This window comes from Ammodytes marinus, assembly GCF_949987685.1.
Source record: "Ammodytes marinus genome assembly, chromosome: 16".
NCBI classification, from domain to species: Eukaryota; Metazoa; Chordata; class Actinopteri; order Uranoscopiformes; family Ammodytidae; genus Ammodytes; species Ammodytes marinus.
In genome coordinates this window covers 21,989,116-22,015,449 of record NC_137220.1, presented here as the reverse complement: position 1 = coordinate 22,015,449, position 26,334 = coordinate 21,989,116, and the positions used below count along the sequence as shown (strand labels likewise).

At 44.1% G+C, this 26,334-nt stretch overlaps 1 protein-coding gene across 1 annotated transcript in view; it reads left to right on the top strand.

Annotated features, from left to right (window-relative positions):
• The window catches only part of tanc2a (tetratricopeptide repeat, ankyrin repeat and coiled-coil containing 2a), a 41,970-nt gene extending 15,653 nt beyond the window's left edge, over positions 1–26,317 (top strand). The window contains exons 4-29 of the mRNA XM_080043241.1: positions 3,043–3,182; positions 3,443–3,611; positions 4,070–4,399; positions 6,897–7,025; positions 7,457–7,723; positions 9,666–9,799; positions 10,552–10,783; positions 11,250–11,422; positions 13,010–13,090; positions 13,188–13,388; positions 13,829–13,963; positions 14,296–14,492; positions 14,996–15,104; positions 15,657–15,779; positions 15,895–16,032; positions 16,180–16,278; positions 16,441–16,632; positions 16,848–16,941; positions 18,523–18,656; positions 18,768–18,891; positions 20,328–20,503; positions 20,715–20,847; positions 21,093–21,184; positions 21,310–21,444; positions 21,878–21,978; positions 22,591–26,317. Of these exons, the coding sequence (XP_079899367.1) occupies positions 3,043–3,182; positions 3,443–3,611; positions 4,070–4,399; positions 6,897–7,025; positions 7,457–7,723; positions 9,666–9,799; positions 10,552–10,783; positions 11,250–11,422; positions 13,010–13,090; positions 13,188–13,388; positions 13,829–13,963; positions 14,296–14,492; positions 14,996–15,104; positions 15,657–15,779; positions 15,895–16,032; positions 16,180–16,278; positions 16,441–16,632; positions 16,848–16,941; positions 18,523–18,656; positions 18,768–18,891; positions 20,328–20,503; positions 20,715–20,847; positions 21,093–21,184; positions 21,310–21,444; positions 21,878–21,978; positions 22,591–24,310 (5,558 nt within the window). The 3' untranslated portion in view covers positions 24,311–26,317. The remainder of the gene's footprint in view (positions 1–3,042; positions 3,183–3,442; positions 3,612–4,069; positions 4,400–6,896; positions 7,026–7,456; positions 7,724–9,665; positions 9,800–10,551; positions 10,784–11,249; positions 11,423–13,009; positions 13,091–13,187; positions 13,389–13,828; positions 13,964–14,295; positions 14,493–14,995; positions 15,105–15,656; positions 15,780–15,894; positions 16,033–16,179; positions 16,279–16,440; positions 16,633–16,847; positions 16,942–18,522; positions 18,657–18,767; positions 18,892–20,327; positions 20,504–20,714; positions 20,848–21,092; positions 21,185–21,309; positions 21,445–21,877; positions 21,979–22,590) is intronic.
• The last annotated feature ends 17 nt before the right edge of the window (positions 26,318–26,334 follow it).

The following is a 26,334-nucleotide window of genomic DNA, read 5'->3' as shown; positions in this document are numbered from 1 at the left end:
GATTAATGTTGAAACTATAGATGTTAAAGACCTATTTCCTGGTAGTCACCTACGTTTCCCATAATGCCTTTTATCATGGATAGGCTACATTAGATTCTCTTAAGCGCATTGTCTTGACCGACAGGTTCATCAACCAATCAAAACACTGAGACATAGGCATATCGTAGGTTTCTGATTGTATGATGACCACAATGAAAATTTATCAAAAAGGGATTCTAGGTACAGACTGAGCGTCTTTTTCCTTTTACTGTGTTTACATTTCTTTTAGCTTTTAGCTTCAAAGCTACAAGAAAGTAGGACAACAAAATGAATATGCACATCCTCATGACATATTTGGTGCTCCAAGCTGGGTGAATTAGAACAGTATATCATACTATTGCTAGCCAGGCATATATGCTAGCTGGCTTTTAGCATATCAATCTAGCCAACACCTGACACAATGGCTAGCTGGCTAATGCTAGTCAGACTAGCTTGACTCGTCTTTTCATAGTTCTTTTTGAGGTCAGCACGTCAGTGCTGACATACAAATACATAAGTGAATTCACTGAACCCGCACAAATGAGTTTTTAGTTTGTGTTTGTGTTTTGATAGGTGTTTTAGGTCTGAGATTGTTTGTTGGAACTAGAAACACTGAGAATTTGGTGGTATGTTTTTTCAAAACCCCGTTCTGTCTGTCACTCACAAACAACACATATCTCTCACATCATTTGATAAGGAAGGAAGGAAAGAGACAAATAGAAAGGTAGACAGAAAATAAGGGAAGATAGAAGGAGAAAATGTAGGAAGGATGGGAAACATAGGGATTGACAGAAAGAATCAGAAGCTACTGGGGTTAACGAGACAGAAATGGAAAAGTCTCTGCTCTCTGTATCTGATTTTTCCATTTTATTTTTATTTTTCTAAAAACGACTCACACACCCTGTCATTGACTGACCACACTCGTATGTGTGTGCATGTGTAGCCTACACACACAGTCTTCCCAGTGCACTGTGTTGGGTTGGATCCATGTGTGTGTGTGTGTGCGTGTGTGTGTGTGTGTGCGTGTGCGCCTGCGAAGCGTATCTGGTATTTAGTCCAATAGTCAGCAATTTATAGCTGTAATTATAGACTGTCAGGGAAAGAGACAGAGAGTATTGCTTTCAAGCTGTGGCTTAGTCGTGTGTGTGTGTGTGTGTGTGTGTGTGTGTGTGTGTGTGTGTGTGTGTGTGTGTGTGTGTGTGTGTGTGTGTGTGTGTGTGTGTGTGTGTGTGTGTGTGTGTGTGTGTGTGTGTGTGTGTGTGTGTGTGTGTGTGTGTGTGTGTGTGTGTGTGTGTGTGTGTGTGTGTGTGTGTGTGTGTGTGTGTGTGTGTGTGTGTGTGTGTGTGTGTGTGTGTGTGTGAGCTTGTGTGCACATATCTACTCTTGGCATATTTAGGTCACGATAGTGAATATATTAATACGGAGATCAATTACCGTTCCACACAGAGTGGTCCCAGTGGGCTTTGTGTTGGAGTTCTTGCTTTAATGTGTCTGTGTGTTTTAAGTTCTCTTAACGATTTGTTCTATTTTTGTATCCCCTCCCGATTGAACAGATTTTTACTCAATTTTCATCCCGTTTTGTACGGATCCAATTTCATAGTGCGGGGAGGCGGGGCTCTGAGGGAACAAGAGTAGATGGGCAGGGGTCACTGGAGGTGGTCATTGCCAAGAAAACAGTAAATGTTGGCTGACTTTCTACATTCTGTAGTTGTTCCAGTGGTCAGTCTTTCTGTTCTTTCCACCACTGGAAATAAAATCGCTGTGTTTTCATTTGTATTACCATGTTTTTTACATCAAGGCTTTCTTGGACTATAACATTTCAGAAAAGCCGATATATAAAAGGGACGGTTCACCTTTTCTTGCTAGTTGAAAGAGTGGATTGATACCACTCTCATGTCTCAACAATAAAGATGGAGGTTGGATTAATTTAGCATAAAAAGAGACAACTAGCCTGGATCAACTTCGTCTTTCTCCTCCTAGCACCTCTGAAGCTGTCACGTCTTATCCCTCCCTCTCCAGGAAGTTACTCCAATGCTAAGAAAACATTATGGCACACCTTGTATTTTGATCAGATTAAACAAACAAGATATAATGTGTTAATTGGTGATCTTAAACAACAGTCAGGAATCAAGTCGTTGTGCTAAGCTAAACTGACCTGCTGCTGGTATGTGGATATAACCCTTCCTTTAAAGCTGCTTTAATCAATATTATGGATCACATGGTGTAGAAAGTTGCCACGCTGCAGAGGTGTGCTTGGAGCCGCGTTCAAATTGAGAATGCTAACACCCTGATGTTTAGCAAGTATAATGTTGAACAATGTTGACCATCCTAGTTGGGGGCTGGTGGGAATGTCTTTAGAATTGAAGGAATTGCAGGAATTAACCCATGAGCCATTAACCAAAGTCTTTGACAAGTTCAAACATTTCAGCTGATAATACAATTTTAGAGAGGAAATAAACGCTGGTTTTTGAAAAACAAATTGCCACTACCTGGTGGCTACATAGTGGAACATTTGCCTGCTGAAATGTTGGATATTTCCGCACTCAGATATTTCCCAGACCTAGTAAGCGAGGGAATATTTGACTCACATTCAAAATGTTGCTCTGTAGCTGCTGTATGTCTAGATGAGCAACTGTTTGCTACCTCATGCCATACATTAAAGCAATTCTGGAGAAACCCTGTGTTGTCAAAATCCCTTTTTTCCAAAATCACTGAATATCTCCTCACGATCCGTTGCCTGTTCAGACACACAGCCTATAGGCTCCGTAAACAGGCATGTAGCTAGCTACAGTGGGGCCCCTTTGTTTACAGACCCGTTTACATAGCCTAGGCTGTGTATTAACAACACCAGATTTATTTTCAGCGTACACAGAGTAAAGGTAGCAGAATGTGAGGAGATATTTACTGATTTGGTCAAAAAGTGATTTTGACAACAAGCATTATCCACAATCACTGACTTCACCTTTAATTTGTAAAGACAAATGAAAAGCCTAAAAGCATTACTCTTCTCTTCTTACCTTATAGGTGAGGGGGAAGAGCTAGGACCCCCTCCCTCTGTAGACGAGGCGGCTGATGCTCTGATGACCAGGCTGGGCTTCCTGCTGGGAGAGAAGATCATCAGTGGAGAGCCAGGGTCCCCTTACCACGCCCAAGATGATGAACAGGTAATCAAATATACACAACCATATAAAACGGCTCAACATTAGGTCTTTTCAATACTCAGTCTGAAAAAATTGTAATAGGCGGCCTACTGACAATAATTGTTTAAATGTAGGCAATATACTGGCAAAGTTTCATGATATACTGTATAAGTAAAAAATGTTACCCTATTCACCTGCAGTGTAGATACTGTTCATTAATTCATGCGCACACACAAGTAAAGGAGAAAATAGTTGAGAAAGAAATCTTTTTCTATTTCCCACAGAGGATCTCCCCTTCCTCCAGTCTAGCCAGTAGCAGCACTTCCCCTTGCTCTACACTGCCACCCCCTGCTGGAGTGGAGGGAAACAGCAACAACAAGAATGCCTCCTCCAACCATGCCTCCATCACCTCCCCCACATCAACACTGGAGAGCAGAGACAGCGGCATCATAGGTGACACTATAGATAATAGATACCGCTTCTTCCAAAAGCAGTACTGCTTCTTCTACCCTTATTTAAATTTGATAAAACCTTACAGAAATCCGGTTAAGATGAGGCGGGCTATGCTCTGGTTCTTATTACACAAGTAATAAGAGTATATAATAAGAGTATTTGAACTAATCACCTCTCCTTGAACATTCTATAAAAACAATGACAGTAGCCATGGAGACCGTTTAACAGGACTGTCAGAGTGACGGTTATGTATCAAACTTTAATGTCAGCAAAAAAGCCATTTCTTTTCAAACTAAGTTTTATAATTTATATAAACATTTATTTTCAATAAGATTTTTATGAAAATCTTATCGAGACAGCCTACTTTGATATCACAAATTTCTGTCTTACACTATTTTAGACCAGGTATCCAGAGGCTTTAACTCTTTCTGCCGCTCCCTTGGCTCTCTCCCTCACAGCCACGTTGACCAGCTACTCCGCTGAATCGGCAGCAGAGCGGGACGACAGTGCCAGGTACCCGGCTGACGGCTACCATGGCAGCAGCAGCCTGAACCTGTGGCAGCAGGGGGCGCGGCCTGTGGTGGCCTCCACTTCCTCTTCCTGTGTGGTCACGGCAGGAGGAGCCAATGAGGGAAGCTTCCTGTACGGGGCGCAGGAGGACAACATGGCCGCCTCCACCTACAGCCTCAACAAGCTCCACCCGGACCGATGCTCCGGTTCCGCCCGCTCGTCCGGCTCCACCCACTCCATCCCTCTCTACCTCATGCCCCGCCCTAACTCAGTAGCTGGTAAGACTGCAGATGATGGATGATGTGTGTGTGTGTGTGTGTGTCTGTGGGTGTTATGTGTGCATCAAGTGCTTTCCCCTCCTGCAGTGTGCTCCCACACGCAGCGTATTTCCTTCCTAACAGGAAATAGCGCCGCCGGTTCCTGTTAGGAAGGAAATACATCACTCACTCTCAAGTGCAGTGTGCTCCCAAGTGATGGTGAACAAATAAAGCCTTGCTTCCATGGTAATAATGTGTCCAACACAGCTGTGTACAGTTTACCACAGTAAGAGCCTAATGAGTGATGGTTTCAGAAGTTGCATACAGACACAAACTGCCTCTGTGGAAATAGCTTTTATACACTTTTACCACAGCTGCAGTTCAGGGTAACATGAAGCAGCTTAAACCTCCCATGAGGAAATGTTTATGAAACAGTCGAGAATGTAATCATTTGTCCCCTTGCCCCGTCCTCATGGTCCTAACACACATGTTGTGCTCAAAGCTAAATCCACTAGAAACAAACAAACATTGCTTTTAATAAGCGCCCAGTAAGTTTTCACATTTTCGTCAGATAGGCTTTATTAGGCAATAGGCATTCACTTATTTTACCCAAATATTTGGACACTTGACTATCCTTGGTATGCTATTAGCTCTTAGCTTTTGCAAGACATACACATAATGGGTTGTTCTGGAATGAATCAAAAGAGCCTATTTCTCATTGATTTGTTTCCCATAATCGCCCTAAACTTAAAGGAATAGTTCTAATATTTTGGAAATACTCTTTTTCCATTATAATTCTAGATGATGAGTTTCATACAAATATTTGAGCTTAGCATTTAGACTGGAAGCAGTCCCTCTAAAAGCTAATCAAAATAAAACCTGTGTGTTGTGTCTTAGGTGTTTGTGTACATTAACAGAAATGTAGAAACAAGGTGTAAACGAGTTCCATGTCCGTAGTTTGCAAAGACACAACCATAGAGAAAACCAGAGGCAATGCCTGGGCCACATGTTCACATATCATCCTTCCTTTCCTCTTTTCCTCTCTCTTGTGTCACGTAAAAATGAAAAAAAAAAAACATGTCAGCTCTTTGGAAAAGGAAGGAAGTGACATGTATGACGGTGGTCAAAACACGGACACATAGCCTCCATGCATACAGGACACGAGGCACGGCCAACACTGACACTCTCTGTGCCATTAGATGACTATGACTGGATTGCTTGGGCCAAACTGTCGGTAGGTCTTTTGGTTTTCTGTCGGGGGTGCTTAACTTTGCTTTGTTAGCTTTCAAATCAGCTATAAAGCGGCTGTACTGGCAGCCAAGAGTCAAGACACTGCCCTCCTAGGACAATGTACCACAGATCCTGCCTGTCTTTCTCTTCACCAACAATAGAGGAGAAACAGAGAGACAACCTCTGCCTTCATATAATTTTACACCACACGTTTTACATGAGAACTGTGGGTATGCAGGCAGTTTTGAAGCCGACCTTTCAGCGTTTTAAACCCTTGGTCTTGTTTTTGGTTGTATTTGCAGTAGCTAGCCTCTTTTATGTGTTCATGCCGGGGTTCCCAAAGGTTGTGGCTGTATTTATTTTGGTCAAACCTCTGGCCACTGTTTGAACAACAAAAAAATATTAAATTTAAAAATTATTAAGTTATGGCCTACTTAGAAACATGTATCGACACTATGATGTTGCCAGGCAACCATCGTAGGATACAGGAAGTCACGGCTCAAGTCCAGGAAATAGTCAGGCCCAGTACTCCCCGACAGTGTGCTTTCTTTACAAAGTAAACAGACTAACTTAATACAGCATGTTCATTTGTGAACTTTAGAAGTGCTCTTGTACGATTTTTGTTATTTTCTGACAACCCAGGCAAACTGTTGTCGGTCGTAGTGCTAACCTAAGCTATCCATCTCCTGGCTGAGGCTTCATATTTACCGATGAACATGCAACCAAGGAACCTAACAAGCGGTTTTCCCAAAATGTATTACCATAGAGCTGGGGTCTATGTTGAGCCTCTCTCCTTAGTGGCACTTCTGAAACTTAACATTTTGATATGCTTTTATGTTTACTAAGCTGCAAACAAACATCTCCTCATCACAAACCTTACTCCATGTAATGTGATGATGTAGTTACCATTTTAAAAGAAAAAGTATGTTTCTCAACATTCTGTATCAGTCTCACTCTGTGGTTTTGTTTTGGCCGTTGGTTGCAATTTTTTACAACTTTTGAGAAGTTTTTTTTGTGTAAGTTTGGCTTTTGCGGATGGTCGGACAGTTGTAAACTCTACAATACCCATGAGCCTGCTAGTGAGAAGAGGCCAGTCAGAGGTGCAAGGTGTAAAATATTTGGGAAAGTAGTCGACGATGGTGGCAGAACACATTGTATATCAAATCTGAAAATAAACTAGTTTGTGATTGGCTGTTTCACCCCAAAATCCCCCATGTGAGGTGCTGCTATACCTTCTACCTTCTATGCAGAACTTTAACTTTGTTCACCTCACACTCTTTCCCTCTAGCCACTAGCTCTGCCCACCTTGAAGATCTAGCATATCTGGATGAGCAGCAGCAGAGACACATCCCTGCCAGGACCTCCCTCAGAATGCCCAGACAGAACTCTGGGAGTCGTAGTCAACAGGAGCCTAAAGGTAAAACACATATATTTATTATATTTTATTTAGCCTTTACTTGAGAGGTCAATTGAGGGGTGACCCTCATTTGCAGTGATGTTGAGTCAAACAAATGCAAAGCAAAAACAACAATATACACAATATACAATGGAAATACATCAAATACACAGCAAGCTGATAAAGAGAAAAAACGATTGAAACATTTAGACAGTGATGTAGAATGCCTGCAATTAAAATAAGATGAGTGAAAGCATAATATAGCCTAATTAAAACAGTTACAGGTAGAGTTTGGCAGATTTAAGATAATATGTCTAAATTGGTTAAAGTATATGAAGGTTCATTTTAATTTGTTACATACAAACGTACAAAGACACAATGACTTTCAAACATACACGGGTAACTATTTTGCAACAGTTTAAAATAAAATCCGACCTCTCTTCCCCTCGCAGTTCGTTTTACTCCCTCTCTCAACCTGAAGCCCCTCCATTTTGAGGTTCCCGGTCTCTCGTCTGATTGGCTGTTCACCGGCAGAGAGTGGCTCTTCCAGGAAGTGGACGCTTGTCTCTGCAGCGATGACCCGTCTACCAGTCGGGGCGCTGTGATCGTGGGCAACATGGGCTTTGGAAAAACGGCCATCATCACCCGTCTGGTGGCACTCAGCTGTCATGGAAAACGCATGGGGCCAACCGCTGCCAGCAATCACACCATGCCAAAATGTAAGCAGAGAGGCACTCGCTATGTATGGAGTTATATCAATCAAATGACCTGATGTATGTTATTTCAAAATATTCCCATACCAAAATGAATATCCTATCCTGTCTGATATATTAAAGGTGCTACGAGGAACTTTTGAATATTTCTGAAACAATCAAATTTTTCCTCTGATGATCATAAATGACACTTAACAAGAGACCATCAGTGCAAAGAATGCTATTTTTATGTAGTTTTTCTTAATGCCTTTGTCATGGGTCCCTCACCCTAGAACTATACGTAGCTGGCATAGTAAAAAACACTACTGCTTTTTTCCAAAGGGGGTGCAAGAATTAACAAAACCTGAAAGTTCCTCAGAGCAGCTATAATGGCAATGCAGATTAAACATACATTACAATATCAATATATTTTACCAAATCCAATCATTTATCTCTTGAGCAATCATTTGGTAAAAAGGTTATTGTTCCATAAATGGTAAATGGACTTGACTTATATAGCGCCTTCTAGCCGATTTTCTCAGCCCCAATGCGCTTTACAGATCTTACCACATTCACCCATTCATACACACACTCATACACCGATGGCAGTAGCTGCCATGCAAGGCGCTCTCTGAACCATCGGGAGCAATTTGGGGTTCAGTGTCTTGCTCAGGGACACTTCGACATGTGGCGAAGTATATTTAGATTTCTCTCTACCTTTAACATGGATGACCCTAACGTCAATCTGCAGTTGACCTTCTCACATCACACCCATCTTTCGATTATATTTCATATCGCTTCCTGTACTTTAAAGTTTAAAGGAATAGTTCACATTTCCCTGGTTCCAGAAAAGGCTACTGAGACCACCCCTTTAACGTTGCATGCATTATTAAAGAAGAAACCGGCGAACTTATACTCTATACCTTGTTCTTGGTAGGCACTTGTAGGAAGACCTGATAAATTGTTGGCAGGAGCCAGTATCACATTCTTGTAAAAAGGGCCCCCTGCCAGTGAGTTAATCAAGCCACGATGACAACCTTTTCATTCTGAAAGAGACAGCTGAGTCATCATGTAGAAGAACCCCATAAAATCAGCCAGACTCAACAGCCAAGAATCCAACCACCAGAAAACCCCATTAAATCATGCGGTGGGAAGAAATACACGAAGGCACAAGAAATGCAGTTAAAGAATGGAGACAGTAGAACAAAATATAGAGCTGGTTTATGTCTTAAGATCTTTATTGCGTTAAAAAAATAAAAATAAAAAATGTATTTATGGATTTTTTTAGAGAGACCATACACACAAAAAAATAAAATTAAAACAACTAACATGGCGTACTCTGCTCTACAGGTTTCTAAGAACTTTCAATTACATTGTTTAAACTATAGGCAAATGTTAAGTAGAAAAATAAAATGTCAACGAGGTGTCATGTGGGTCCCTTCAGTACTGTTATATAGTCCAGGAAAGGCTGACATATCTGTTAAATGTATCTGCTTTCCCTGAAATCTCGGACGGGGCAGTGTGATCCGCAAACAAGTTTACAAACTTAGAGACTGTTTTTTTCGAAGTAATACAGGTGAAACTCGAAAAATTAGAATATCGTGCAAAAGTTCATTTATTTCAGTAATTCAACTTAAAAGGTGAAACTAATATATTATATAGTTATATAGACTCATTACATGCAAAGTGATATATTTCAAGCCTTTCTTTGTTATAAATTTGATTAATATGGCTTACAGCTTATGAGACCCCCAACATGCAAAATCTCAGAACATTTTAATATCACATAAAATCAATGAACAATGTATTTTCAATACAGAAATGTCGGCCCTAATTAAAGTATAATCAGGCATATGTACTCAGTACTTGGTTTGGGCCCCTTTTGCATGAATTCTTGCCTCAATTCCAATTCATTTTCCATGATATTCTAATTAAATGACTTTCACCTGTATTCTCACCCTTGCTCCAGATGTAGATGCTGCTTCTTTCTCCCATGATTCCCTGGGAAGAGGAGGAGAAGATGGAGGAGGAGGAGGAAGCTGTCCAGGGACTCCAGAGCTGAGGAGAAGACAGGTGGAGGCGCTGAGGAGGCTAGCAGGACAGGTCGGACCTCAGCCTCACTTACTCTACAGCTCATATATTTGATTACTAAAGATGTTGTTGAAAGCAACTAAGTGCATTACCTCCAGAGGTGTAATGTAACTAAGTACATTTACTCAAGTAATGTACTTAAGTACAAGTTTGAGTCAATTTTACTTTACTTGAATATTTTCTTTTCATACTATTCCACTACAATTGAGTGAGACATTTTCGACTTACTTTGTAACCTACCCGACAGTCCGTAGGGCTACAAGCGCATATGAAACATTAATTGATATGTTGTTTATTGTATTTCTATTGACTATTTTAATCCTATTTATTTTAAATGCAAATATGCCAGAAATGTCATGGTTCCACCTGCTCAAATTTAAGTATTTGCTGCTTTTCCATTTTGTTTAATCATTTCCATTTTTACCAAGCAAACAAACAATCTTTGAATTAAAAACAAACTGTAGTTAACTAGGTATGACTCGTACAAGTATTTTTATCACCATTAGGTTGCCAGGTTACAAGCAGGAAGCCACTGCACCCGGCCAGAGATAAATACCACAACCTTTTTTTTTTTTTTTTTACAAATCAAATGAACAAGTGGCAAAATGAGCTTTAGAAGGTCTAGAAGATTGGATTTGGTTATCTTAATGCTTTTCTACAGATATTTTTAATGCCTTGGCGGTAAAGAAATACCATGACACGTCCCAGCTGTTGCTAATCATCTACATTGACGTGTAAGTATTTCTCCCTGTCTGTGTTTGCAGGTGGTCTCGTATCATTTCTGTCAAGCCGATAACTGTCACACCTGCCTGGTTCCGGAGTTCGTCTACAACATGGCGGCGATGCTTAGCGACGCCCCTCAGCTCTCAGCCTATCGGGAGCTGCTGCAGCGGTCGCCACAGCTACAGAGCACGCTGAGCCTGCGCTCCTGCATCCAGGATCCCAGCTCCGCCCTCCAGAGAGGAATACTAGAACCCTTGGATGCTCTCTACAACGGTAAAACACATCATGCTAATTTATTCTGCTAGCTCCTGTCCTGTAAAGCCAGGCTTAAAGGTGCAGTCTGCAATTCTGGAGAAAGCTTGTTGTCAAATTTTACAGGGGAGGGTACTGTGTACATGTAGGTAGCGACAATCTGGTTTTAATACACAGCCTAGGCTCTGTAAACTGGTGTGTAAACAAATAGTATGTCAACAAAGTCGAGCAAAGTAGCAAGCAACATGCCCGATTCTTTTTTTAATTTGTTTTCAAACAGACTAGGTTAAGTCAAATAAAGAATTTGTTGTTTGTTTGACCTTTTCTTATAGGCTACTAGTATGAAAGGAGACATGTTATGGAAGCATAATAGACAGAAACCTCAAAATTGACCAGGTGCTTGAAACAATAATGTTTTTGCGTGCCGTGTCTCTCGACTTTGTCTGGGCTGCTACGTTATTTTATGTATTTATCATTTATTTTACAGAGAGGAAGTTGCAAGTGGAAGGGGCGGGGCTTATTATACTGATTGATGGGCTGAACGAGGCAGAGTTCCACCGGCCGGACTATGGCGACACACTGACTTCCTTCCTGTCCCGAAACGTCCAGAAATTTCCAACCTGGTTGAAGGTCATTACCACTGTCAGGACCAGCCAGCAGGTACACACACACACACACACACACTCACACACACACATGGAACCAGACTTTGCTTTTTTTATTCAGCTGATGGATGTTCAAAGTATGCATGTATTAAAGCAACCAATGTGTTCGCCCTTTGAATAAAATATAAGCCTTTATGTTCAAGCTCAAACTGGACACTGTTTGTAATCAGTCTGGGGCGACACCAGTTTGTAAACACTTCTATACTGGGAAATACAGAGAGAGTTTTCTGGGGCTGATAGACTTAATCAAGTTTGTGTCAACTCATTTGGCAATGGCTTGAATGTATCCGACATATCTAAAAGTTACACCTTATAGCTTTAAACCTAACCCCTAACCTCAACCCCAAACCCTAATCCTGCTGACAGACCACAGCTGAGTATCTATCTATCTATCTATAAAGCAAGAAATGTCTGTCTGTCTGTCTGTGTGTCTGTGACTCGCATATCTCTCTGACAGTTAGTCAGATCGTCCTGAGCTTCCGGATATGGCTTGCGCACGACACAAAGGTGTGCATCCTGGATTGATTACGAAGTTATGACCAAATATGTAGAACTTGTCATATGTATATCAAGCTCGCGGCGAATACATGCGTACACTGACGCCACAGTAACGACGGGCATGAAGCGGCATGAAGTAGTCTCCGGCTAAACCCCGCCTCCCTCTGATTTGATTGGCTGCTGCGACCAAAGCTTGAAATGAGAGACCGGGACACACACAGCAGACCTGCTTCCTACGGGCACTACACTAGGGCTGTGTTCGGAAAGCCATACTAACGTCCTACTCATACTAATTTTTACTTCAATTTGAGTATGCGAGTTTGGGTATGTGAGAAATTCCCGGATGAGTACTAACTTCCGGGAAGATTTTGGGTATGGATCGATTGGATACGTTTCCTACTCAACCGCCCCACAATGCACTGGGTCAATTCTACCCGCCCAGGAAAATGAAATATTTTCGAGCAACTTGCTAGGCAACGACATTGTTTGGGGTCCGCGATCTGACAACTGTACGTGCAGTCATTCATAAACTCTTTCAATAAATAAGAGATGAAGATAAATACCTAACAACATTAGAGTTACTAAGTGAAATGAGTGATGCCAGTCTCATAGTGGAGAGAGATCAGAACTGAATTTTGTGTTCGACCACACACCGCGGCTCGTCCAGCTCAACTCACAGACAGCTGAGTGCAGTCTGATGAGCCGGACAGAGAGCGTCGGAGGGATCCTCCGCCTCAAAACATAATTATAAAACAAGAGGTCTAAAACACAGATGATGAACACAGGACTGTAAAAATACTATATCAATGTTCAATATCTAACCTGTGGAAGGCGTTTACACACTAAACAGCGTATAAACGGCCTGAATCTTATAAGAAGAAGAAGAAATTCTTTATTGCTTGACTATACTTCAACTGAAAACGTTTCCACGCACCTCACATACACAATCGATCTTTGAGTAGACAGTATGTAGTATATAGATGGTGAGTATGTAGGATGTAGGACGCTAGTATGGCTTTCCGAACACAGCCATGTAACTCAAATTGCCGGTTGCTTTGCTGACACCTCTTTTTTTCTCAACCAGGACATCGCCAGCTCTCTACCTTTTCACCGCATCTCTCTAGACAAGATGGAGGAGAACTCTGCCATAGACCAGGACTTGCAGGTAACTTGCACACGGTCCGGACACTCTGCCTGTCTTTCTGTCCCTCCCCCTTTTTTTTCCATCTACGTTTAATATGTCCGTCTCTTTTTTTTCCCAGAGCTACCTGATGCAGAGGATACACAGCAGCGCCGATATACAGAGCAACGTGTCGCTGAGCAACGGCCGCCTGGACAACACAGCACTGGCCAAGCTGATCGGCCACCTGAAGAGCCTGAGCAAGGGCTCCTACCTCTACCTGAAACTGACCCTGGACCTGATAGAGGGAGGCTCCCTGGTCCTAAAGAGCTCCAGCTTCAAGGTGAGGCACGCTGGGGGGAGGGAGGCAGGGAAGAATAGGGTGAAGTGGAGGTGGAGTTTAACAAACATTAAGTAAGTCAGGTTAGTCAGTTATAAGTTAGATGTGTTGTTAGTTGTTGTTACAAAACTATTTGTTTAATCATTTCAACTCAAAATAAGAAATGACCGTCCAACTAATGATGTGAAGTTAGCTAGTCAATGTACTGGGGTACAGTGAAAATGAAAACATTACAATTTGTGTGTGTGTGTGTGTGTGTGTGTGTGTGTGTGTGTGTGTGTGTGTGTGTGTGTGTGTGTGTGTGTGTGTGTGTGTGTGTGTGTGTGTGTGTGTGTGTGTGTGTGTGTGTGTGTGTGTGTGTGTGTGTGTGTGTGTGTGTGTGTGTGTGTGTGTGTGTGTGTGTGTGTGTGTGTGTGTGTGTGTGTGTGTGTGTGTGTGTATAGGTGGTTCCCGTGAGTCTAGCTGAAGTCTACCTGCTACAGCTCAACATGCGGTTTCCCACGCAGTCTTCTTTTCAGAGAGTTCTACCACTGCTCAACGTCACTGTGGCGTCACTGCACCCGCTGACCGACCAGCAGGTAAAAACACCACTCCTCACTTCTTTTTTCAGGGTTAAGATTTGGTTTTAAGGTTCAGGTTAGAAATAGGTTAAGGTAAGGGTAAGTGTGTGAGGGTTAGTGTGTGTGTGTGTGTGCACCTGCCTGCCTGCCTGCGTGCGTAGGGTCATCATACATTGATGTCCCCCTTTTACGATGAATTACAACCCCCTCAACTTTTCATCCAGCTCTGCGGTCAGGTTAACATTTGCTGTTAGCTACCGATCTGTTTATGAGAAAACGAGTGACCTTCCTATCAGACTCAAGAGTACACATGTAAACACTTCTGACATGTGACTGCCTCCCTCCCTCAGCTGTTCGAGGCGGTGAATGCGGGCGCTCTGATTGGAGGAGCACTGCAGTGGGCGGAGTTTGTGCAGCGTCTGGAGCAGCTGTCCTCTTTCCTGCCGCGGCGCAGCGACGGCAGCAGGATGCTAAACCACGCCTCCTTCAGGGAGTGGCTGATGTGGAGGGAGGAGGGCCAGGACGACAGGTTCCTCTGTGACCCCAGGTACGCACCAGTAGGCTCGATAACCGTGCTTCGATTTGAGAATTGCATGCAGAATCTGGCTGCGTCAGAGTTATAATAGCACAACAGATCAAATATGTATCCATCTTTAACGAGAACACAAACTTCCTCTTAAAGCTGGGGTGGAGGATTTGGGGAAAAAATGACAGTTGGGATAGAGATTCGAATCCAAATACCTCAACCGCTCCACTTGTTCTCTTTGGTCCCTCCCCTATTCCCTCCCTGACACGCTCTACACCAACAGTCGATGAATGGACAGTCCCAACAGCCAATAAGAACAGAGAATCGGAGCCTCGCTCTGATTGGTCAAAGTGTACAGCTCATGTTAACTTTGACCAATCAGAAATCACATACCCCAGCTTTAACTTGACTGGACTAAACTAATAAGATATATTCCACAGTTAGTTAGTTAGTTAGTTAGTTAGTTAGTTAGTTAGTTAGTTTTTTTAATACATAGAGCTGTCTGTTTCTCCATGCGTCTCCAGGAGCGGTCACACTCTCCTGGCCTTCTGGCTGTGCAGACAGGAGGGAAAGTTGAACCGACAGCAGACACTGGAGTTGGGACATCACATCCTCAAGGCTCACATCTACAAGGTGAGCTCAAGCCGCGGGTCTGTGTTGACATGTTTGGACCATGAGGAGTTTTGGTCATAAATTGCACGTATCATATTCATTTAAGTTTGCTTATTTTTATACTACATTAATGCTCCAACTTTGTCATGAGCTGAAATCAAAGATGTAAGACTTTTTTCAATGTACACTAAAAGACCTACTCCTCTCAAATCTGAGAGGAATTATCTCTGTTTATTTATATTTATTATAAAGGTCTTGGCTCTAAAATGTTTTGTTCAGTGTAGTTTATTTTCTTCCTGCCTTTTTAAAACTTAATAATATAGCCGAGGTTAGCATTGTCTCTGCAAGCTGCCATTTCCTAGGAGACTTTCTCATGTTTTTTAAGCTGTGTTGATGTCACATTTTGTTTTTACATAGGCCTACTTACACACTTACTCACCTCTTCCATTCTTTTTTTCCATGTTTTTCCAGCGAGTTGCTTAGTTTATCGACACACAAGACGTCCAACTATATTGACCGGTGTGTGTTATCTGTCTAACCATTATTTCCCCTGGCAACTCTTCTCATCTCAAGGGTCTGAGCAAGAAGCTTGGGGTTTCCTCCTCGCTCCTGCAGGGGCTGTGGCTGTCCTACAGCACGGGGATCCTGAGCCCCACCCTCTCGTCCCTGCGCAACCTTTACACCCCCAACATTAAGGTAGCACACTGCACACACACACAAACACACACACACACACACACACACACACTGGACATAGACACAGCCTTGCTTACTCAGGTGGAATGTAACCTGGCTCTCCTTCCGTGTGCAGGTGAGCAGGTTGCTGATTATGGGAGGGGCTGATGTGAATTTCCTTAGCAACGTCCTCAACAGCGCCCCCCTGCTGTGTGTCCACGCCCACCTGGGCCACAGTGATGCTGTGGCACTGCTGCTCGACCACGGAGCGCAGGTAGCAAACATTTATTTTACCATTGTGTTTCTAAGGTTTTTTTCGAGGATTTGTGATGTTTGTGAACATTGTGCTACATGGAAGATCCTGACAATTGTTCCTGCAAACCAAACTTGATGCTTGGGTTGATTTGTGTTATTCCTATAGGTGGATGCTCAGTCACATGATGGTTTGACTGCACTGGGATTCGCTGCCGCCGCTGGCCGTCTGGACATCGTCAGCATGCTGAGTCAGCACAGAGCTAAGGTATAGCTGTCTACATGTCTTACCCCCAAATGATCAATTGCGGGAATTAGTTGGACATTTTAATGGTATTTCAGGGGATCGGTATGGTCCTAACAGTGTGTGATGGTTCAAAACACAGTCCGTACTGCTTCTAAGTCTCTGGTCTCTTCCTTGTGTGCTCAGGTGGGTCATGTGGACAGCTCTGGCCAGTGTGTGTTGGTGCATGCGGCTCAGCGGGGCCACCTCGGGGTGCTGCGTCTGCTGCTACAGTGTGTGGACTGGAGCTGCTCTACCTGCTGCGGCCAGAGGGGGGCGAGCAGGAGCCAGGCCTTGCAGCAGGCTCTGACCGCAGCATCCAGCATGGGCCATACGGAGGTCAGAGTCGTCACACACACACACACACACATACATACATACACACACACACACACACACACACACACACACACACACACACACACACACACACATGCACAAGCACACATACAAACTTTAAACATTACTCTTTTGTGAACAAACCGTTAAATTATATTTGTGTGTGTGTGTGTGTGTGTGTGTGTGTGTGTGTGTGTGTGTGTGTGTGTGTGTAGATGGTGTCATACCTCCTGGATCTTCCAGAGGAGGATGAGAAAGAAGAGGAGAGACCAGAGCTCAACACAGCTGACAGTCTGTGGGGGGAGACAGGTACTACAGACATACTGCAGGAGCTCTACTCTACCATTCATTCAGAACTACCGCTTTCATTGAAATGTGTCAGGCAATAACCTAAAAGCATTAGTAAATTATTCATTATTAAGGCCTGTAATCAAATAAAGTCACATTCACATAAGAAATAATATTTAAACATTGGAACTGAAATACGTGGAAGTGATTATCTTAAAAATAACACACAACACAACTTTTTCCCCAGCGTGAAATCAACTGTAACCATTAGCTCATGTGTTTTGCCTTGCCCAACTCCGATTGGAAGCATATGTGCACTGTGATTCTCTGCACGGTGGACCCATTAGCTTTGCAGTGGATTGTGGGACAGAATTGCAAAAAAAAAAGCATACTGATTTCCTCACTGAAAATCACGACTGGATGTAGAAGTGCATCCAGGTATTTTTCAGCATGCTGCATCTGACCAAATGTATTGATTGGCACATCCTAAATGTTTCTCTACCTTACCAAATAGCATGGAAGTATGGGGAATAGAAAGTAGCCTTAATCAGCCAATGAGTGCTGGGTGACACATCACTGACATCTAGTGGAGGAAACTGAGCACTACAGTAGAACACATCCTTCTCACGACACCACAGCCTCAATCAACAGAAAGAATCAATCCATGGTATTTGTATCACAAAATGAGATAAGTTAACATTCAGATAGAGGTCAAGATGATAACAAATACTGGGGGCGCCCTTAGCTCAGTTGATAGGGCGTCCCCCCCATGGGCCTCGGCCAGCAGCGGACCCGTGTTCGATTCCAGCCCGCGGTCGTTCTCTGCATGTCACTCCCCTCTCTGCCCCATTTCAACTCTGTCTCTACACTATCAATAAAAGCATAAAAATGCCAAAAAAAAAGAAAAAAAAAGATGATAACAAATACTAAGCTAGTGTTACAATAAATCAAGCCAACTTGGGTGTATCTGCTCATGCCGAGTCACTAAAGTACATATTTATTTAATGATAATAAGCAGGTATAATTTAGAAAGTAGGTGATTATTCTCATACTTCCCCTCTGCTCCTTTATGTCTGGAAACTCTGCTTCATATAATATTAGATATCGATGAGTCCCATATTATGTTCTTTTGTACACAAGATACTGCACAGAGAGGAAATTCTTCCAGTTCAAGTCATATATTTTCAAACTCATTCACAGATTCACTCAGTTAGTTACAGGTCTCATCATTTATGGAACTCTCTTTTTCTCATTCGGTTAAAATGTATTCCTTCCTTCCTTATATTTTGCGAAGTTCTCTTTATGTATGTGAATTATTCAAAATGGATAAAATGACTTGTTCACATTTAGTCTCCACCTCTGTGTGTGTGTGTGTGTGTGTGTGTGTGTGTGTGTGTGTGTGTGTGTGTGTGTGTGTGTGTGTGTGTGTGTGTGTGTGTGTGTGTGTGTGTGTGTGTGTGTGTGTGTGTGTGTGTGTGTGTGTGTGTGTGTGTGTGTGTGTGTGTGTGTGTGTGTGTGTGTGTGTGTGTGTGTGTGTGTGTGTGTGTGTGTGTGTGTGTGTGTGTGTGTGTGTGTGTGTGTGCGCGTCCTTGTGTGTTTCAGCTCTGACAGCAGCAGCAGGAAGCGGCCGGCTGGCTGTGTGCAGGCTGCTGTTGGATCAGGGGGCTGCTGTGGAGCGAGCCAACACGCAGGGTGTAGCCCCCCTCTTCAGCGCTGTGAGACGTGGCCACTTGCAGGTAGGGTGGGACACACACACACACACACACACACTGATGGAGTAAACATATGTTGCAGTGTGGATTCCTCCTGCAGACATCTTGAGTGTGTGTCTGGGTCTGTGTGTCCAGGTGGTGGAGTTGTTATTGAATCACGGTGTGGAGGTAAACATGGCCGACCAGCAGGGCCGGACAGCTCTGATGACGGCAGCCTCAGAGGGACATATGACCACCGCTGAGCTGCTCCTGGATCATGGTAACCACATGTGTATTAGCCTGTATTAACAACCACAGCCACAATGGGTGCAACAGTGTACTCACCACCACTATGCAGGCTATATATCAAACAAACTAAAGATAGATGTGGCCTGGCTGTTATCCGCCCTTGCAAACAAGACTATCCCCCACCCCCCCTGTGGTCTAGAAGGATAACTGCACCCCCCCCCCCCCCCACATACACACACACACACACACACCCCTTAATCTCCACATTAGGCAATAGGGCAACAAAAAAAAATCTACAGGATCTATTTGTCCATACTGTGAATCATGCCAAAGTACTATGGGACATTAAGGCAAACAAAGCCAAAGGGTATGCTTTAGAAAAGATCCACTGTCAGGGAAGGGTGGGGGAGTGTCGATTCATATTAAAGATAAGTACAAATGCAAATAAATAGAATTAATCAGCCCTCTTGAATGTTTGGTCCCTTAAAGCGGCAACGAGTAACTTTTAAATATCTTTTAAACAGCCTCATGTTTCCTCTCATAATCATAAATTACCTTTAACAGCAAACGAGACCATCAGTGCAAAGAAAGACGTTTTTATATAGTTTTTATTACTGCATTTGATCTGGTCGTACACCCAGTCCGATTTTCGGTTCACGCGTGCATGCTCTATGGTCACATATCCGTATTGGTCACAGATTTCAGTGTGGCGCAGTTACGCGATTTGAGAAGCCTATCCCTCCAGGTGAGGGAAGGGGAGCGGGAGCCTTGTTTGAGACAGTTGTTTGTCGTCATAAAGACTGATAACGGGGCTGAACCATAAAAGAAAAAAAAGAAAATGCAATGAAGAAAAGCGAAAAGGGAGAGTGATAGTCGGGCGGGAGGGTGTTGCCAAGCAACGTATACACAATTTCACGCAGCGAACCTAGACTGCAGCATGGACTGCAGTGTTTACTCCTAAATGAATGAGCGGTAGCCTACTAAAACAAAGTTTACTTTGCCTCACCAGCATCATCAGATGACCATTATTCATCTGAAATAGTCATTATTTACAACATAAACACATTACCTCATCGTGATACTAACTAACTGCCATCTCTCGTTCATTCGCTTTGTGTGGGGGACACGGACTCGTTCAGCTCCGTGAGAGGTGACAATGCATCAACTCATTGCAATCAGGTGTGTTTAGCACTTACTGGCATTAGTTGATGCTGTGTCACCCATAGACTCACGGAGCCGAAAAGAGTCCGGTGCCCTCACACTTTGCTTTCAACACACGGACACGCACCATATTGCTTCCTGATTATTTGAATCTGCACGCCCTGCACGCTGCCTGCACGAGCTAGAAAACAGCTTCACGACAGCTGGCGTCGTAATAATACTACCGCTTTTGTTCAAAGGTGTCGCCAACGTGCCGACTTACTCGTAGTGGCTTTAATGTTACTCTCTCGGTCTCTGTTTTCCCAGGAGCTTCTCTGGACCAGAACGACAGGGAAGGTTTAACGGCGCTGAGCTGGGCGTGTCTGAAAGGCAAGCTCCTATTGGTCAGAGAGCTGGTGGCCAGGGGCGCGGCCACAAGTCACGCAGACCGCAGTGGACGGACACCTCTGGATCTGGCTGCCTTCTGCGGCGACCCAGAAGTGGTAAGTAAAACAGACTGTGATAGTATTTGCCCCTTTTTTATTTTTATTTTTATTTATTTTTTACAAATAATGTGTAATCTGTCGCCGCTTTAAATGTCTGCGGACTATGCAGTGAATTCATGTCACAGAGGCAGTAGTATTGTAGTTACTTTAAGTCAAATCTGAAAATCATGCTAACTATTGCCTTTGCCCGTGTCCTTTTGTGTGCTAGGTGCAGTACCTGGTGGATCATGGGGCGTCTGTGGAGCATGTGGATTGCAGCGGCATGCGTCCTCTGGACCGGGCAGTCGGCTGCAGGAACACTTCAGCGGTCATCGCACTGCTCAGAAAGGGAGCCAAAATGGGTAAAAAAAACATGACATGACTAACCCTATCATTCATATTGTTTTATTCTTTTTAATTAGAGATAAAGACAGGAAATGGGAGAAAGGGGATAGGTGCCCAGCTGAATAACAAATGGCGAATTTTTTGTTTTTTTTATTGACGCATCCCAATGGAAGTCCATATGTTAGCATACAGTATCTACATTATGACAGTTATTTCCCCCTGTTTCCAATCTTTACGTGTGTCTGTGTGTGTGTGTGTGTAGGACCAGCTACCTGGGCCATGGCGACGTCTAAACCGGACATCTTAATGGTTCTGCTTAGTAAATTGATCCAAGAGGGAGACAGGCTATACAAGGTAACGCACACTAGCACGGAAGAAACTCATTCGCGAAACACGCAAAAGCACATACAGTATTAAACCAGACGGAAACCCATTTATCTGATATATTGTAAGTATTCTGTGTATACTGTATTTTGTAGCAAGGTCAAGTGAGGGAGGCCGCTCACTCCTACCAGTCAGCTCTGCAGAAGTTTCCAGGGGACGAGCTGAAGACGTTCAGACAGCTGAGGGTGTGTGTGCTGCTCAACCTGTCACGCTGCCACCGCAAGATGAACGTGAGTCTCACACACACACACACACACTCACTCACTCACTCACTCACTCACTCACTCACTCACTCACTCACTCACTCACTCACTCACTCACTCACTCACTCACTCACTCACTCACTCACTCACTCACTCACTCACTCACTCACTCACTTCACTCACCTCACCTCACTCACTCACTCACTCACTCACTCACTCACTCACTCACTCACTCACTCACTCACTCACTCACTCACTCACTCACTCACTCACTCACTCACTCACTCACTCACTCACTCACTCACTCACTCACATATAAGAGAAAACATGTAGCCTTTCATCACAATGTCATTTGTAATCTACGGTTTTAATATGACTAATTTACTAGAACCCGTGTTGTGCTTGAGTTTCATGCCAAGAAAGATTATTTACAATTGTGTCACTTGCTGTCTGGACACAGGATTTTGGCCATGCTGAGGAATTTGCTACCAAGGCGCTGGAGCTGAAGGCTAAATCCTACGAAGCCTACTATGCCAGAGCCCGGGCGAAACGTGGCCGCAGGTAAACAAAAACGACGCAAGGTCAAGTGGTTTGATTTGAGCATTAACTAACCCTAAGCAAACCAAGAGCCCTCCCCTTTTGTTCTATTATGCATTCATCTAATAAGCATTACTTTTTATTCAGCTGAACGATTACAGCATTGTCTTTGTTGGAACCATGCGCATTGTTTTGTAAGATGATCTTCTCAACGTTTATTTTACAAGTTAAAGGCGGGGTCAGTGATTCTGGAGAATGCTTGTTGTCAAAATCTATGTTTGTCAAAATCAGTGAATATCTCCTCCCGATTGGAAACCTGTCCGTACTGTGTGTGCGCTGAAAAGAAACCCAGTGTCAAAACACAGCCTAAGCTCTGTAAACTGGTATGTAGACAAAGGAGCCCACCGTAGCTAGCAACATGCCCGTTTCAGCGCATAAACAGTACGGACAGATCGCGAGGAGATTTTGACCACAAGCATTCTTCAGAATCGATGACTGCACCTTTAACAAGCAGATGACGTGCTGTGTCAAAGGCATAACAGGAGTACAGGGTCTTCCTTAAGTCTTGGGGGGCTTTAGCGGCTTTGTAGACTCCACTTACACTTCTCACTCTCTTTGCTAACTCTCTCCATTCAGACAGTACCATGCAGCCCTGGAGGACCTGATTGAAGCCGGCCGCCTGTGCCCGTCTAACAGGGAGATCCAGAGGCTACTGTCCCGGGTCAAGGAAGAGTGTCGACAGGCTGCGCAACAACAAGACTCGAATGCGGCCGTGCCCGTCAGCGAGGCCAGGAGCAGAGATTCAGGCTGTCAGCAGGGGCAGGAAAGGGAGGGGCCTACAGAGGAAGAGGAGGAAGGAGAGGAGGAGGAGGAAGAGGGGTGTTACAGGGAAGGAGATGCTCCTCCTCACTCCTCCTCCTATCACCCTCCACATGTGGTTCAAAGTCTGGACACCCACTGCCCCGCCCCCGGGCTGCCATTACCCTCTTCCCTCTCCCCCACCCACCTGTACAGTTACCTCTCCAGCCCCACCCACAGCCCTATGTCGGAGAGCATGCCTACTGGAGGTTTGCACCACCAGTCCATCTCGGCTCTACAACACTCAAACCAGACCCAGGGAGGAGCGCAGCAGCAGCAACACCATCCGGCCAACCTGAGATCCTTTGAGAAGCACAACCCCGTTCAGGGCCAGTGGCTCCAATCTGCCAAATCCCAGGTGGTCAGGACCAGTCAGCCCAGCGCCTCAGCCCAATCCGGCATGATTCTGGGAGGTTCCGCGTACTCCCAGTTCATCCAGCTTCCTCAAGAACTGGCCGAGCTTGGGGAAGGCGTTTGCCCCAGGGCCCTAGATATCAGGCCCAGCCCGCAGGTCCAGGCTGGTCTAAGCTCTGGAGCTTCATACCCACTAGTCGATGTGGATGGTGACTTTCTGTATGGAAGAGAGGGAGGAGGGGAGAGGGTAGGGATGAATCGATTAGTCCAGGCACGTCAGTTCAGCCACAACCAGTCCAAAGCAGCCTACTACCCCATGGAGGTTACAGAGGCGACCATGGGGCCTACGGAGAACCCGCCATCATCTCATGACTATCAGTACCACCACCAGCAGGGTGGACTGCGGCGCCCAGTCACTGCCCACCCAACCCCCTCCAGGCCTCTAGTCCACTCCCAGAGCATCGGCGTGCGTTTCTCCAGTGGCGGGCAGCCTGTGAACCACGGGCCGGCCTTCAGGACCTCAGCCTCCGTCCAGCACATGGATCTACCTTCAGGTCTGGCCTCTGTCGGAGGAGGAGGAGGAGGGGTTGCCGGTTACCGCGACGACCTCTATCTAATCTCCTCCCCCCAGTCGGAAATGGGCATGGTGGGAGGCGGGACTTATCCCGGAGAGGCGGGCCGTTCGTCTAGGAACACTCCTTTTATGGGCGTCATCGACAGGACGGCCAGGGTGCAGTGTCAACAACAACAAGCCCCTTCCGGTTCGGCGTCCTGCCTCAGCCCATCTCGGTCCTGGGCCGTGTCTTCGGTGGACACTGTGGTGACCTCGCCGAGCAAGACGAACAGCAGCAGCAGCAACAACAAACCCCAGGGAGGCTTCGGCCCTTCCTCCATCGCCTACTACAACCGCAGCAACAACAACGCCCGCAACAACGGCCACCACCTCCGGGACAACCAGCCGGACTACTACGAGGTCCAGCAGGGTCCCTCCGAGGTCCCCCTAAAGGTTTCCAGTCAGAACCCCTCCTACCGGGACGTGAAGCTGGCTCGCACGCTGCCTGTGCTCCACAGCTGCTCCGACAGAAAGACAGGCCCCACCTCTCCTGTCAAACCAAAAAGACCCTTCGTAGAGTCCAATGTATAGAGAGATGTTTACAATGTTCAGTCAGAGACAAAGGGAGAAGATTTTAATTAAGAAAATTAAAAAGGAGTTAAGTGCACTCGTCGTGTATCACAAGATCCAGCGGGGCTATATGGAATCATTTAGGCCGGCCTTACTTGAAAATAACTAGTTTGTGTGGCGTGAAGTTCGTACGATGTAAGAGGGGTAAGACGCAATCATTTTTTAAACGAGGATAACAGCACACACTATCAGTGTCTGTTACAATTCATGGTGTATAGTTGCATTCGGTTGTACACGCTGAAAGTGAGAAAAAAAGAGATTGTCGGTTCGTCATGCTCCAGAAAGACAAGGACCTCATTTGAAGCATATACACAGACTCCTTTATTGTTAAGAAGAGATACTGGAAAGCAGAAGAGAGAGATCATACTTTGGATATTATTATCCAGCAAGTGTCAAATACATGGACGAAAGGGAATGAGGAGTGGCTCCTGTCATTACACAAGCACAAAGAGGAACAGGAAGGTTTGTCTTTGAATGCCCACAATGCACTGCTCTAGAGTTTTATCTGCCAAGTCTATGTACCTAACTCTAGACGTAGACATTCAGTCGGACAAAAAGAGACAATGAAGGCACCACTATATCATCACCTTTGTCTGCTGCTGACGCCTTTTAATGAAGATTTGAATTTCAAGTTCAAGAAGCGCTTGAGTGATGACGACGACTGGAGAAACCTCGATCCAGCCTCTTCAACTCGTGCCAGTCAAATGCTTGAGAAACTATAGGATGTTGTTGTCATTGAATAAGCACTGACCTGATCGCTGTAGCCTATATATAAAAAAAAAAAGAAAAAATAAGTGATATTTATCTTTTTTAAGTTATAACTGTATTAAACTGTACAAAAATTGTTTCTTTTAAAACTGTATATTCCTTTTTTTGAAATTTGCCTTTATACGTTTGCGTAAAGCGTTATTTACACAGAAAGTAGAGACTCTTTTTTTTTATTTTTTTTAAGGAGAGCTAAGTTGAAGTTGCTTTGTTCATTGTTGGGTTAACATCTCTTCCTGCTTGTGTATATGGCACCGATCTGCAATGAACATCCTGTAAAACTACCTTTTGAGCTTTTTGTTTTTCTTGTTGTTGCTTTGAGTTATTTTAGTTTTTTCTATGAAGGTATTTTGTAGTTTGTAATCCTAAAGGTCCTTATTTATGCAAACATACAATATATGTCTCATGGGCTGACTGACAGGTTCCATTTACTGTGAGTAGCTGTGGGAAAGCCAACTGCTGTTAAACCTCTCTCCCCCCAAAACAGCCATTGTCCAATCATAGCATAGCAACCGTGGCTAGGTAGGCTATACCATGACATGTCAAACTCAACAGAAGAACACACACACAAAACATGAAAGGAATGGATTCAACAGTGTGTTTATTTGTCATAGTGCATCAGTGTTACTTTAAAATCCTTCATGAGCCAGATGACAAAAGTCTTGTCTGTCAATACTTCAATGTGTTGTGTGCTGTACACATATAGGTTGAAACCTTCCAACCTGGTAAAGGCTTTGAAACGCCTCAGGTATAATTGAGCAATTACACAGCGTTAACTTCCTGCAACAGTTGAGTGTGTATGTCCCCTGTTAGTGGAAATACTGTTGGCGCTTCACTGTATGTATGATAAGTTAATATGTCAGACCCAGGACAGAAACCACTACAGCAAGAAGAAAAAAATCAATATTAAAGGTGCAACGAGGAACTTTTAAATATTTCTGAAACAGTCTAATTTTTTCCTCTGATGATCATAAATTACAACTAACACCAAACGAGACCATCAGTACAAAGAATGCTATTTTGATATAGTTTTTCTCATGGGTATGCTCAAACCAGGAACAACAGCTGGCGTCGTAAAAACACTACCGCTTTTGTCCTCAGGGGCTGCTAGAATTAACACAAACTGAAAGTTCCTCGGAGCACCTTTAAATATTTAGAACAACATGAATGTGTCAGCTCATTTGAAATGACATGACTGCTAAATTAACGCTACAAAAAGG